The sequence below is a fragment of the Tyto alba genome, unplaced genomic scaffold, assembly GCF_018691265.1.
Source record: "Tyto alba isolate M040663 unplaced genomic scaffold, T.alba_DEE_v4.0 Super-Scaffold_45, whole genome shotgun sequence".
NCBI classification, from domain to species: Eukaryota; Metazoa; Chordata; class Aves; order Strigiformes; family Tytonidae; genus Tyto; species Tyto alba.
The window spans coordinates 1,874,520-1,890,232 of NW_024881321.1; the positions used below are offsets into that span (position 1 = coordinate 1,874,520).

The 15,713-nt window shown below is 39.0% G+C and overlaps 1 protein-coding gene across 4 annotated transcripts in view; it reads right to left on the minus strand.

The window, feature by feature from the left end:
• RNASEH2B (ribonuclease H2 subunit B) overlaps positions 1–15,713 on the minus strand; it is a 44,942-nt gene that overhangs the window by 15,706 nt on the left and 13,523 nt on the right. For 2 of the 4 annotated variants that reach the window (XM_033006705.2, XM_033006703.2), the window contains exons 3-7: positions 13,291–13,398; positions 10,933–11,009; positions 8,213–8,330; positions 2,884–2,948; positions 1,535–1,640 (exon numbers count right to left, since the gene is read on the minus strand). In XM_033006705.2, the coding sequence (XP_032862596.1) occupies positions 1,535–1,640; positions 2,884–2,948; positions 8,213–8,330; positions 10,933–11,009; positions 13,291–13,398 (474 nt within the window). Of the gene's footprint in view, positions 1–1,534; positions 1,641–2,883; positions 2,949–8,212; positions 8,334–10,932; positions 11,010–13,290; positions 13,399–15,713 lie in introns of all 4 variants that reach the window. The other 2 variants (XM_033006704.2, XM_033006702.2) reach the window with 1 other exon arrangement.

A 15,713-nucleotide genomic window follows, 5' to 3' on the forward strand; every position in this document is an offset into this window, starting at 1 on the left:
TCACATGTTACACCTCCTCTCCTTCCCCATTTGCACCCATTACATCTTCCTAGGTTTTTGCCCTGCAACATCTGTAGAAGCTAACTACATATACCCAGCTATTCATAAGGCACAGAAATTTCATAATACCCTTATGAAAGCAATTCTCTACAGAAATAAATTGCACTGTCATGGCAGTGAAAGGATCAGACAAGAAAATTAGTCTTATTAAAAATAAGTGTTGAGTAAGGTCCATTTGACTTCCTGTCATTCACCTTGCTACATACAGTGGGATTGCCTCCAAAACTTATCTACTTTTAGCCCCCAATATTCTCTATTTTAATGCTGTTCTTTTAAATCTAAAAAAGGCTTCTGAAAAAACTATTATATCCATGTTACTGTAAGTAAGGAGGAAGGTGGAAAAAACAGTGCAGATGAGCTATTTTATTACAAATTTCAGATAAAGTATTTAAGCATGGTCAAGATGGTTACTGTCAGGACGACTTTCCCTTTCTTTAAAAAAATGGGAGTGGGGAAAAAGATGAAAAGCTACTGTAAAGTTGAAGTCACTTACAAGTTTTGCAGCTTTGCCTCTTTTTAAAAGCCATATATTACAATCTCTGTTCTATAAAAATGTCTAGTTGCCTCTTAAATCTCATTTATGTTGTTTCCTTTGATATCATTGCTTGGTAACTCATTTTCCACTTCGTCAGCAAGTTGCTTTGTTTCCCCTTAGTTTTCAGCAGCATGCAGACTTCTGAATGTCTTTGTAACGCGAAACAATTTGCTTTTGTCCATCTTGTTCGAAAGTTTTCTTAATTTTCATTAACAGTCAAAGAATTTATTCCGAGTCCATTTTCAGGTTTCTCTCCACACCTTCATATCCCAGTTAATGTTCAAGGCATTGTCCTCCCCAGGGAAAAGGTGACTAGAAGAAACCAGGATCACTCCAGACTTTTTGGTACCAGGACTGTCAATTTCAGGGCAATTTAATACATATATATTATTTTTTTCCCCCACAATAAGCACACACCTGTGCATTCTATACATTTGTTATATAAAGTAATGTTTGGACCGGGAGCTTTTACTCTGTGACTATGACTCCCTAAGACCCCTTCCCTTTCCTGAGAATTCTGTGAAAAGCATTTGCATGCTAATAAAAATAGCAATTAAAAAGAAGTCTGTTCTAACACAAAGACACTTACTGGGTGAACACTTACATATTATAAGTGTGTGTCCTATTGTCCAAGACAGCTTCAGTTCAGCAAAGCACTTCAGCATGTATTTCACTGAGAAAAACATCTCCTTGAACTAAGGAGAAGCTAAAAGAACCTCAGCTAAGCTCTACTGTTAATTACAATGTCATCTGATGAAGATACCAAAGAACTCAGAAAAGTCAAGGCACACAGACACAACATATGTGGAATTTTCTGTACAAGGAATAAATTTACTGCAAAGGCCAATTTCAATACATTTTAGATTCTAATCATGTGTTTTATCTTCACGTATGCAATTTCACAAAAATAGAATTCTTCACAATGCTTAGTTTTCTTACCTTCTTTAGAGTCTGTGATCTGTTTACTGCTGATAAATGTAGCTGCACGTACCCTTTCACCTACAGATATATTGTTGCTTTTAAGTGCTTTCACTGTTTGATTGACCTATAGGAAACCACAGAATGAAATGTCTGTATCAGTGTTGTTATGCACATGTTAATGCAGTGACAAAGCTCTTGTAATTTTGTTTCAAGCATATAAAACACTCAAGTTATGGACTGTGGTGAAATTTAATACACATTTGTAATGACTAGCATATGAGCTCAGAAAACCCAAAGCAACTAGCATGTCTTTGAACATGTTGCCTTGGCAACACAGTACCAGTTTTGCAGCACCCTAAGATGAGCAGAGCTACTCAGATGCAAGAGCCATGATTACCCAGGTGAGAAACACACCTGCGCAGAGAACAGAGAGTTGCCTAAAACTCAGCTGGACTGCAAAGGCAGTCCTGCTGGAAATCAAACATTAAGGGCTTTAAAGGGCACTGCCATATGGGATCTAACAGAGATAACTAGCAGAAGAAGATATTTTCAACAACACAAACAGGTACCTGTTCAAATGTAAATATCTGGGTATGCATTTGCAAAACAGACACCCCCATGCCTCATCACTGCAGGAAGGATACCAGATCTTGTGCTTGTGCTGACTCATTTAAATGATAAAGCTTCCCCCTATCGCGTGATGCAGACCATCTTTTTCCACAAAGTGGCATCACAGCGGAGGTACACGTGTGTATGTAAAATGAGATTTGCCTTCATTATAACAAAACACAGACCACATCAAGCTTAGCTGTACCTCTAGTTTATTTTCTGCATACTGGACAGACCTCCTGAACAGCATGATTGGATCAAGACAGCAGCAACCACCCCAGAACCGTTCTGAGAGGCTCTGCCAAAACTTCACGAGGAAGCCCATTTGCAGCAAAACCAAGGCATTTCTGCCCAGCTTTAAAGCACGGCAGGATTTAAAAGTTGCAGCAGTCAAAGCTCTCCTCTAGCCCACATGTGAAGTGGACGAAGCAAAAAAAAAAGCCCCTCACTTTAGGCAAAGCCTACAGAACACTGTGATAAGCTGAACTCCACCTTCCTCTTCTGCCTCCCCACACACTCCTCCATGAATCCCTTTAATGCCAGCCCCTTCAGAAAGAGAAACATAACAAATGTGTAATTTCTCTAATATCTCATCGTATTTCCAAGTGCAAGAACTTTACTGTGATGTATGTCCTTGGACAGGACACGTACCTTGAACTGAGGCACACCACATGGCTCAAATGCAAATATGGACAAGCTAATAAGCATTTTCATTTTAAACATAAAGCAATTCTGAAAGCAAAAGAGAAACACAATACCTTTATCTTTAACCACTTCAGTGTCTTCTCTTGGCTGTATTTGTGGAATTTCTGACTGCCAATCTCTGAGAAAAAAACAAGGAAGGGGAAGAAAGTCATGACAGGTTTAGATTGCATTTTCAAGGCATTTAAAAGCTTTGAAGTTGTAGATACAGCATGAAAGTTAATTTGCGGCTTGCACATGTTTGGTATCAGGGCAGTAAGTTTCAAAAATATTGGAAACGTGGAAAAATAAACAGACTGAGCTGATAGGCACAAGTCTGAACAAGTTGACAATTCCTTAATTAGGCCCTAATCCAGAAAAGCACATATTTTATTTATTTATTTATGTGTAATTTTGGGCTGCCTGAATTCACTAAGACTCTTCTCAAGCCCTTGTAGTTTGCCAAACCTTCACTGCTCTGTGCCACCAGACTGGTGATTTTAACTACGCAGTTCACAACACAAAATGTTGGTTCCACTGGGGTTTTTTTAAGCATAGTATCTTAAATCTTTAGTTACTGAATTCCAGCACCTCGTAAGGGGCCAGGACAGAGTGCTGGTTAGTGAAGACAAACTGTTCACCCTTTCAGTAAACCCTTTTCCTATCAGTTCACCCAGTTCTGCCCTCTCACTCCACAGGGTGACTAAAGCAAAAGTTTTACTTCTATCCTCCTTTTACGTAGTGTCAAAAGAAAATTATTATACAGTGTCAGAAGACAATACAGAACTCAAAACAGTGAAACACACTCCTTGCGGGAGGAAGCACATGATTTGTTTATGATTTATTGAACAACATAAATTAACTCGATATAAGAATTTCAGAAAGTGTTTCCCCTGTGATAACCAGGGTATCATGAACACTTGCTATTCACACGCGATCAGTTATCTGGAGATGTAAGTGCATGATGCTGAGGCAGAGGAGAGAAAATTACAAAGGCTCATGGAAATTTCAGTATAAAAATTCAGTATCAATCCACAGAAAGCTGCATTTTAGAAATGGAATGAAATGCCTAATAAGATTTCACAGGAGATTTGAGAGGCCACTGTGTTTCACTCTTCTTCTTTAAGAGGTATTTTAATAAGTTTTAATCTCCTGTATATCATTCCCATAAATACCTACATCTGTTTCATGTCATTTACTGATCCAGTATCATATTCCAACACTCGGTTCATGGAGTTTCTTTCTCCCCTTGCAAACAACAACACATTATTTATGATTCCTTCAGCACTTCCTTCTTTGGGGTTTATCTTGGCTCTTTCAAACTGAATCCAAATAGCTAACTATTATGTGCTCCTTGTGTATGCATGGTAGGGGGTATGGAGAGGTCGAGGAAAGCTGTTTGCAGATAAAGTTTAAATCTATCTCAACAGCCGTAGAAGAGTAAAATGCAAAAATTCTTCAGAGCAAAAAGGAAAAAAAACACCATTATACACTTTGCTTCATGAAGTTGATGAGTTGCAGGTAAAGTGATCAGCTGTGACACTGCTGGCTGCAGCCTTTAGGACTTAGAAGCTTCTAAATGGCTCTGAAAGAAAAGAAGCAGAAAATGGGGGGAGATGCTCTGGACACTTGAACCTGCCTCTCAAAGAGCTAGCATGGTTTGGGTCTAAGTACAGTATGATTCGTGGATTCGTCTCTTATCTAAGAAAGTTCGAGGAAGGGACATCCTTTGGCCACCATCCCCCAACCCATGCTGAAAAGTAATTCTAGTCTGGATTCCCAGGCAGACTCCCCCACAACAGTATGATTCAGAGTGACTCAGTTAGGGAAAGGAAACACAGAACTGTGAAGCCATTTTCATTAAAACATGTGAAAAATAATTACACTGAACCCTTCAGAGATCACTTTGTTTGAAAATATTTTGTGTGCTTGACAGTTTTGACTATTAAACTCTAGAAACTGACAATATTTGAGATCTCTGAAGAATTAAAGTGAGTTATGAAAGTCACAAACTGCTGACAAAAGGATTCAATATTGGAACGTGGATTTAACATGTGATGCACATTTGATATTGGTGAGAGTTAGCGACTATGTTTGATAATATGAGTATATATTGGAAAGCCTTTTGTTCCCTAATGTGTCTGGTGCCTATAAAACTGGTCTGAGACATCTGGAAAGATTGGGTTTGAGAAATACAGATGGAATATAAGTGGTTCTACAATTAAATAATATGTTCAGCGATCGGGTAATCGCTATGTAGACTTGGAAGTTTCCCTGATGTATTGTTGAGCAAACTGCCTAAAGCACATTTTAACATCCATTTTCTCAGTGTTTTCCATAACTCTGAAACTCATATGGCCCCTTTTTTCCTACCTTCTGGGAATACAAGCTTGGCAATATTACTTAGTTATTCTAATCAGGTAAGTTTTCTTGGCTCTTCATGTTAATCACATCAGACAAGATCACAGTGCAGTTTTTGCCTTGCAAAATGAAACAGAGTAACACTCTAGAACTGGAATTCATAACCCTTTCTTAAACTTTCTCTATTGTACGTTCTATTTGACGTTTGAATTTATTTAGCAAACAACCTGCCTCACCCAGATTCAGTGAGCTGTAACGCACCCTTTCTCCAACTACTCGAGCAGGTAACCAGGAATTTAATCCAGCAAAATTAATTTTCAGTGCCCTTCAACACTGAGGCCAAGGAAGGTGGACTTTCTGCTAATTTAGTAAGTGTAAACTGTAAGTGTTCTACAGTAAGATTTTGTTAGATGTTAAGTGCCTTAAGATTAAGAGTGAAATAATTATGTTGTTAGGTTCTGCCAAACAGATCAGAGCTGCAGAAGACTCAATACAGCAGATACTTCTTGCCCTAATTCCCTGCTCCTTAAACGAGAAAGGCTACGAAGTGGACAATGGGTCTTAGAGTTAGAAAAGAGTACCTCAGTCATAATATTGGTATTTTTTACAGACAATAAAAGACATGAGAATATGAAACACATAGAAGTGGATTGAACAGAAAGGTGATCTGTGCATGACAGGCAAGCAAGTGCCAAGGTGACTGTTGCATAAGAAGACATTTGGTGTTCTAAAAAAAAAAAAGAAAGAAATCCTAAGAACAAGCCCTGCTGTTACTTTCAACCCAACCCAAACCTGAACAAGAAAAGAAACAGCAGGTCCATGCCTAGGGACATCCAAGAACATCACATAGTGCTGGTGTGTACACATGTTTACAGCTTTAACAACAAAAGCAATTCTTACCTTATATTTCAAAACAAAACCCAGGAAGTGAACGTAATTACATAACAGTTACTATAATTTTCTGGCAAAATGACACAAACTTGTAGGTGTACCTAATACATTATTGAAAACATCAATGCAAAAAAAAAAAAACAAAACAGGCAGTGAAGCATCTTCACTACTGTCTAACAATACAGTTTATAAGAGGATGATCTGGTGGATAACAACTGCAAATTCAATTTCAGAATGGATAAAGAAGTTAGACGAAGATATAAGACCTTGTCGACAGAAAATACTTTTTTTTTTAATTAAAATTTTATTTTGCTGCTAAGAAGGGAACATAAATATTGTCCAAAGGCAGCACTGTTATTTGGAAGAAGTGCCCCTTCAGAAGAAGAATCCAGGCCTCGTCCTACACTCCTCCACAGACTTCTTAGTTTTGAGAGCCAAGAGGATCTGGCATGATTTTTCACCTGCTCAGATGGGTGCACAGAAGTTTAGCACCCCTTCTCTCACGCCTAGCTCCTTAGCCAGTGTTAGATAACTGACAGGGCACAGCAATTGCCTAAAAGCTTAATAATAGTTTTTGCTGGAGGTATTTATCACTTCATGGGAAGGCAAAAGCAGTTTTGTGGTTCAGATGCGCCCGTTTTGAAGAAGCCTTCTCAGAAGTCAGAGCTCACCCAAAGGAAAATGTTGTCTGCTCCCAATAATACTGAATGCAACTAAATGACGGTGAATGTTTTTCCAAAGGTTTTTTTGGAAATCCGGGAGTTTATCACAACGACACATAACTGCAACTATCCCAGTCCCAGCAGGAATGTACCAACAGTCTTCGGGCCCAGATTTCCTGCTCTCTTGTTAAAGTGACCCTTTTCAATGGAAACATGTCCTGCCCTAAAAGTCAAATTGATTTTTGGGGGGGAAGCAACCGCCCTACATTAGTGCATATGCACCATATCATACAGGCAATACTTAAACTTGTGCATCTAAACCTTTCAGGAAAAACTCACAGTCCCCCCAGTTCATGTTCTATATAGCAACAGGGGTCTGGTGTTTTACTTCTTAGCAGGCTTTTCATTCTTCCATCACCCTTCCTTAGCCACTTCCCCATTATCTGTAGATCACCTAAATATTTCTTCTTATATATATCAATGAAAAGGGTAGAGTGCTTCGTGAAAGCAAATCCCTAATATTTCTGGCTTTTAATCTGTGTACCTCAACTCCTTGGAGGAGCTCTACATGCATGAGTCAGACAGCTTAGTTGTTTTGCACTTGATGGTAGATTCCATGTTCTCAGACTCCTGTACCTCCTCCTGTAGGTCTCCATCTGTGTGGAGGTAAATCTCCATTCACTATCAGGAAGTCAGCAAGCTGAAGGAGAACGCTCTTTAAATGACTCAATATAAAAACTGAGGTCTTGCATCTTTTGCAGGTCTGCCAAACTGCAAAAATTATTTAATGCTCCTTCCTCTTCACTAGAAAGCATATAGTGTCCTCAAGTAAAAGGCCCCATACCAAAGGGAATTCTGGGCAAAGGTTAAGGAAACTATGCACAGAACTGATACTTTGCTAATTTTTTCCATTTAGATTTTCTCCCTCATACACTTAGGCATCCCAATCAAGTTTTCTATTTTAAAAAATTAAGTCTTTGAACTAAATTGTGCAAAGCTAGAAAATGTGTGCTCTCTTCTCAGCAGCATATTCTCTCATCTCCAGCTTTTTCCTACTTACTGTTTGAATGCTTTGTGGCAAAGGGAAAAAAAAAAGCTAAACGGACAATGGCTAACTTCTTCCACACCAGACCATCCTACACTAAATAAAGAATTGAGAGAGATGTAGAACTTTCATCAAAAGGCAAAGAAAGTTCACAACACATACAATAATGTCAAGAAACCAGATCTGATCGGTTTATCATTTTTATGACACCTAGCAACCAGACTGCACCAGTATTTTGGAGTTATAGCAGATGATCTGAGATCCACACATTACTACTCACAATACTGCAATGACAACTTCTAAGCCTAAGCTTCTGTTTTCAAAGTACAGCTCCATTCAGCAGCTTGGGTGTTTGGTAAAGCAAAAACCAGCATTTAAATCTATCTTGTGATGAAGTGACACAAACAAATCCAGTCTTTTTCTTGCCACCCAGCCCCCTTTTTTTACCTTTTTCTTCTGTTACGTGATGTATGTACTGTTTAACATCTGCACACTTCAGCAGCAATGGGCAGCTAGGGTACTCTGAGTCTAGCACAACTTGATCGAGTGGCTGGAACTTGCCTTGCTGCTGAAAATACATCAAAGGGATTACAAAAGCATTATGATAATGTTAAGAGACATGTACACACTACACATATATAGAAATATATAAGCATACAGTGGCCATAGCTTTAAATAACGGATTTAAAGAAGATCGTATTTTGAATGGTAACACGTGATACATTCAGAAACTGATTACAAAGCAAGCTATAAATATTTATTTCAAGCCAGTAAATACCTGCAAAATGCTGAACTCTTCAATTACTGCACTTAAAAGACCAAATTTAAAACAACAAGGGGAGAAACTAATGTGAAGTACAGCGGGATTTTTTGGAAGATGACATAAGACACAGTAGTCAGTGTGTGCCAATAGTGTTTTAGACCAAAACCTGTTGGATTAAACCCAGTGTCATAACTTCCATTCAAATTTTGCTTTTCCTTCCATAAAGATAAATCTCAAAGGAGCGGGGCAGCTTCTGGAACACAGTATTAACCTTTCACCTCTGCAAAGTCAATTCCAGTTTGGCCAGAGTATGTATATAAAAGTGATTCTGGCACAACTTAAATAGCCCCACACATGACAGAACCATCAAACAAATTTTGCCGTTGCCAAACAATGCATAATCATTCAGCACGGTTTGGCACAGCTGGCAGCCTTCCCTTTGGAAAGATCCTTTAGCGCATCAGTACAAAGACTCGGGGAGCTCTCCATCCTTAGAGAGTGCGTGGTCTCAGGAGCCAAAGCTGAAGTCATTATACTGGTCAGCATGAAAAAAAAAACCCCACTTGGGTATACTGCTTTCATTATTAATTAATCCTCTTGCTAGACAGTCAAAGGCTTAATAACAGTAAACATCCATTGTTAAATCACAATAAAAACAAGCAAACCAAAAAAAAAAAAAACCAAAACCACAAAAAGACCCCAGAAAGGATTTAAAGTTTTTTTCCTCCTCCTGAAAAAGAAAAGGCACAATAACAATGGCAAAAAGCACATTATGAGATGCAGGAACAAAGCTGCAGTAAACTACTTCCTATAGATAACTTACCTACACAAACCTGCTTGTGTCCCAGAGCGAGACAGCCACGTTTACACAGTGCAGGGGCACAGAGCTTAGGCTAAGAAAGCCTGCTGGATAGGAGATGGCTCTGCTCAGATGACATATTAAGCATCCCTGCATTACACTGACAAAACCAAAGGGTGCAAAGAATGATCTTAAGATACCCAGCGGGTGCCTTGATACTCAGTTCAAGCCCGAAATGACTGTGCTGCATTCAAGCTGGCCTTGCACAAGGTACCTGCAACACAATCCTCAAGACTTGCCTTTACTGGAGAATACGCTACCTTAGGCAGGGCACCGCAGGAATGCGTCTGCCCTGATTCAGGACCCAGAACAGGTCTATGCATTCACCTGACATCTGGCTTAGAAAACCAGAAAACCTAGAAAACAAGTCTAACAAGAAAGCAAAGGGCAGTACAGGACTCCTCCCGTGCACAGAAACAGCAGCAGTAGCTGTCCTTTACTCAGGCTACCTCAACACTTCACCACGTTGACAGAGGAGATTTACTGTTTCCCTAATTTAAGTTTGGTATAAAGCTTCCAAAGGGATGCTGAGTCAGAGCACAGTGCCTAGAGAACAAGCTAAACTCTTCCCTGGGAAATGACTTCTTCTGAAGGGCCGCCCTGAAGCAGCAACAGACCACAGAAATACGGAATATGTTTGCACATCTTATACCATAAACAATTTAAAAATCATTACAGAACACTAGGTTACTATTAGAAATGTGTAGTAGGACTTTATTTCTTCACCATACAAAAACTGTTCTCCTGCATTCTCCACCTGCAATCTAAAGCAGAAAATAGCAAGCAACCTTATAGAAAATGGTCTTAGAGCAAAAACTCTTAGGATGCATAAAGTGAAATTATTGCTTCCATAAAATAAAAACCAAGGATCAACATTTACATTTTATTTTATGCTCTTTTTTCCACAGGCAGATTGTAAACAATAAATTGATAACTTTGCCTGTGCCTTTTGATACACCTCAGAAATTTAAGTGAGGTTTTGCCACACACATGATAAATGAATTAAGCCATTTATTAATTATCCAACTTTTGGATACTTGACCATCCCGTTGCTGTTGCACGACACAGCACCCCTACAAACGCTGCCTCTAAAAAGGCAATGTCTCCTTGCAAGTTCAAACTGCCACAGAAATGTTCCTTCTTCCTCCCCAGATTATTTTTCCCTTATTTCCCAGAATGACTCATCTACTGATGCCTCAGAAAGGGCACTAGTTTGTTTTACTCTAATGACATCTCATCATTCAAAATTCAATAGTTCTGGGATAGGCTCTCACAAAAGGACAAAAGAGATTCTCTACTTCTCTTAAAAAGGAGGTGATTAGTTTGTTGAGACTGCAAGGTGACTCCCGGAATATACTTTACTGATGAAAAAACTTGATGCAAACAAAAATACTTCTAGGGTGAGTATCTCTGCTTTAAATGCAAATTAAATTTCCATTATTATGGAAGCCCTTCGTTGTAAAATTAACAAAACTTCTGCAGAAAATGAAGTCAGAAACATTATTTTCTTCTGAGAACTCCAGTGAAAAAATGAAGCAGGCTTACCTCCTTGTATGCCTTTATGAGGTAATAAAGTATCAGAAATAAGGGGTCCATTGGTGTAACAAACAGCAGGCGCCCATCTAAGTGACGGAGATATAAAAATAAGCTTAGTACCAAGAGACACAATATACTGACCTTTTTTTTTTGTTTAGGATCTTTTTCAGGAGTGTGTGCAAGAAGAGGAGAAATTTGGGTTTTTTTTTTAAGTATCCCAATAAATAAGCAGGAAAACAGTATTTGTGATTTCATACTAAAAATACAGAGAGAACTCAATTCTCAACCCTGCCAAACCAAGGCACAAGTTTCACTGCAGGCCTCCTGGCTTCAAGCACTCTTAGTTTTGGCTTTTTCTGGACTATATTAAAAACAGCAGAATTGAAGCTGCCCTCTATTGGCAGATTTGGGTGTAGCAGAAACTTGTTTTGGGATACCAGATATATGCAGTATACTCCACCTCAAACAACGGGCAAGGCAACAGTGTGAAGGCAGAATAGGTAAGCAGGGGAAGAAAGAATTTCAAGAGCTAGTTAAGTTAGAACTGTCTCTCATCTTTAAGGGGAGAATCTGCATGCAGTCTTCTCATAGAACAAAATAAACTTAAATAGATCAGAAAATATGGCTCAGTGTGTTGGATTCAAAGTTATACACAAAGGAAGAACTTGGTCTCCCCCATTGAAACAGACACCTCTGCCCATCTGGAGCTCATTGCAGGACAATGGCTTAGTCAGGCTTTTTGTATAATTGTAGATAATTGGAAACAATGTAACATCAAGGAAATTCACTAATGAAGCCCAATAACTGATGACAATTTGACATTAATTAGCAAATCCAAAGCAAATAAATGTTTTTTTTTTTTTGCTTTAAATCACATGATTAAGAAAATTAAAGAAAAGGAAATCCTATTGCAATGGCCCTAAAACTAACAAAAGATGGGGGGGGAAGAACGTGGTTTGAACAAAGCTGATACCCAATCTGACGTCTGTATTACTAACATGATGCATTGCATGAGGCAAAGCAAGCATCAGGACTACTTACAAACATAAAAGCTTTGATAATAAAAAAGGAGGGAGAAAAAACACTACCCACTTTCTCAAAGCTTCCATTAAATGCTTTCCACTGTACCGCAAAGAAGAGGCATTTTTATTTATTCTAAAGATGTCAGACTCACTATAGGTGTATAAAGACCTCTGCCCTTCTCTACAGATGACAAGATAATTTGCTTTAACTGCAAACACACAGGTTTTTTTGTGTTGTTCTTCCCCTGGCTGTTTCAGAGATGCAGTAGCCCTAACATTCAGAAACAATTCTCCCCTCCCGTATCTTTTAAAGCAAACTGAGGCAATGATTCCTTAAGGCAACTGTTTCCCAAGGGCCAAAAGAGACATTAGAAAGGGAGGGGGAGAATACAATGTGGACGTAATTGGGAACAGTGAGCAGACCCAGTCTTTTGGCTCACCCCCAGATGGAGCAAGGAAAAGCTCACAGACAGACCGCTCGCGTTGCTTTATGCACCTGCAGAGGATGTTTAAAAGTTAACACACGCTTTGGGATAGTACCATTAAAGAATGCGTATGTCTGGTGGGGTTGCTTTTATTTATTACTATAAATGGTCTTTTTTCTAGTTAAAAAAGGGGCAAAATAAATATAGCCTCATCTCCTGAATTGATACGTATTGCTTGGTCTATGGACATGCTGGTAGAGAAACACTACTCCAATGACATTCTTACTGATAAAGGATTGTTAAAGCTGTCACAAGCAGCTGGGTAAGTCTCCTCATTTTCAGAAAGGTGAGCTAGGATCAGAGAATGATGGGGATGGTATAGATGAGCTCACCTCAGACAAAACACTGAAACGGCACCTTTAGACAGCAGGCCTATCCTGAAATCCCAGCACTCACACGGGGAACTACAAAGGTAATTAAAAGAAAGCAAGACTATACATTCCAATGCTCTGCTTAGCTAGCTAAGGTCTTCCAGCCCTTTTTCCATCACATAGGATAACACTTATTTTACTTACACTGAGGACTTGCTGGTCTGATTGACAAGGCAAGCTAAGTATTTTATGGCACTTCAGTTTAAATACAATTGAATGACTTTCCCCTTCCACCCCCCCCCCCCCAAAAAATAACAAATGAACATCTGTCTAATTGAGCCTGCCAAAGGCAGCCATTTAAAGAGAGACCACAAAGCCCCCAGCCCTGGTTAAATCCAGATGGCAAATGAGTGTGTCAGAAGGTGGGGATGTGATGCAGCATGCCTCAAACAACTAAGAAAAACACCTGTAAATTTACTAGAAGAGAGAGGGAAGGTCTGTGTATGAACATTAGTTACAGTTGGGGGAAGGATACGTTATATTACTCACCTTGTTGAACAGTCTGACCTATAAACCAGGAACGATATTCCTCATGAAAAGCTTTTACTTCAAACAGCTGCTGTGCACCGCTGTTGAATAAATAAAGGGTTGCTTCCCCTGTTGAAAAGAAATCTGGTTTGTGTTTGTAAGCTTTCACAAAAATCAAAAGAATACCCAATACGTCTGAAGAATGTGCCTTATATACATACAGACACACAAACATACACACATTCTACATAAACTCACTACAAAGAAAGCTCAGACAAAGAAAACTATTATATACAGATGTTCATTTACCAGCTCTATAAACCAAACTGAATTTGAATCAATAAATAAGATGTGTGAATAGTTCATCTTACAACACAATGCCTTTGATCCAAACCCAAAGCAAAATCTATCAAGGAATCAGCTTTTGTCTGTAGTGAAGGGGGAAGGTGGAACATAAAGTTCCCTCTCCTTCTATCATGTTTGTCTCCAAGATATCAGACTCTGGGTTAGGGGAACAACAGTCTCCAACTTTCAAGTGACAATTTGAAATTATTTTTTTTTTTTTGTGCATCAGAATGGATTGCTGATGATTCAGTATGGGTAAACAAATAAGGTGAACAAGGAAGCTAGAAGAAGTTGCTTCAAAGTGCCTATCAGAATCATGACAATTTGGAAAGGAAAAGGAAGGCTTTGTTTTATGCCACCCCATAGCACAGCTCTGCCGTTTCACATCAGTTCTGGGTGATAACGAAAGGGCGATGACTGCGCTGCAAACAGGACTGGCAGTTTCTCTATCTAAAACAAGGAAGTTGCCAGAAGTACAGAAGGAGCCACTGAAATTTGGTCAGGTGAGTTCTGTTGGCTGGACTGGTCCTGTCTTGGTTATCAATCCATCTTCGAGAGAGAAGAGCAACTACAACATGGCAATCCTGCTCAGAGCACATAAATTGCAAAGCTGCCCTGACCTGCAGATCGTGGGCTGGCTCAACCAAGTCTCAGTGAGCTGAGCTGACATCAGCACTGCTGTTCTCAGTCTGCAGAGATCCTGAGGCACAGAGGGAGGTCAGCTAAAATGGGCGCATATCCCTGCCCCAAAACTCCTCATAATGCATTTTTCCCCCTTTATCCAAAAGGCTAACCAGATGTTTAGCCTCACCTAAGGATAGAGTTTCAGCTCTCTGATAGTTTTTCTTTTGGGGAGGAGAGAAGAGTAGATACAAGGGGGAGCAGAGATTTCAATCATTACCATGTGCTTCTCAACAAGGGTCTACACCACAGTTTGATCAGCACCAGACATCAAACTACTCACAGAAGTGCTCACTGAACAACTTAAGACTCCTACTAGTGAGCGCACTAGCCAAATGTGAGCTATGATATCTTCGGAAAGGGACCACTCCCATTGCCTAACTCCAGCTCCTTAATTTATTTGCTTATGTTAAAAGGACAGTCACCATAGGTTCCCAACAGTGTCATTAGGCAGAAACCTTAGGGGATGGAGAGACTACCTAGGCAGCTTTGCTCACAACTATACCACTTCAATTAGTTGCTTAAGTCTTGCAATATGGTTATTTCCCTTCTTTTAGTTCAGCACTTGAAAAATGCTCCTCGTGGTACTTCTGAATTGCAGGCTGAGCCCTAGTTTATAGTCTTTGTGACGGACAGAAATTTTGTCCTTTTTACCTGTCTATAAAAAGGACCATACATACTTTTATTTAATAATGTGGTTAGCATGAATTCTATAGTGTGCGCCGAGTCCTTCAGTGCATATTTATACAATATCTGGCATCAACAATTCATCTGCTAGACCCAAACATAAGGAAAATACATTAATAGGGTGTTCTCAGTCCTTCCATTTTCAGACCCTATACTTATAATAGGCTACATAACTGAAAGTTATAGGGTCTATAAATAAGCTCCTGTAAATTCTAAAGGAACACACCCAAGCAATCATTGCACTTTAGGTTTTCCCCAGAAACCTTCCCGGAGATCTCTATTTCTACAAGGTAAACAGATCTCTTCTTCCACAGAGAAAATCAAAATAATATCTATGCTTTTAAAAACATAACAAATTAGAAAGCAAATGTAATGGAGCAGGTGGAAAATATCCATGCCTGTATGTTCCCACTGTAAATATAAGCAATCAAAAAATAGATATCATGATAAGTGATTTCCCATTCTGTATCTATTGTTTTTCATTATTTTTCTCATTCAAGAACAAGTAAGAGTTACTATGACATTAAAACGTACCTGAAGACTTTAGTTACAAGCATATATAAATATTAGCAGTGGATTTCAAAACAAAAACATACAACTTAAATCTAGAGAAAATAAATGACCTTATGAAAAGAAAAAAACCCAGCATGAAACATGTTTTTCAAACAAAATATGTTAACCCTAACAATGGCTCGCTGCAAGTTTCTATTACAGTATCTCATACTCCAATT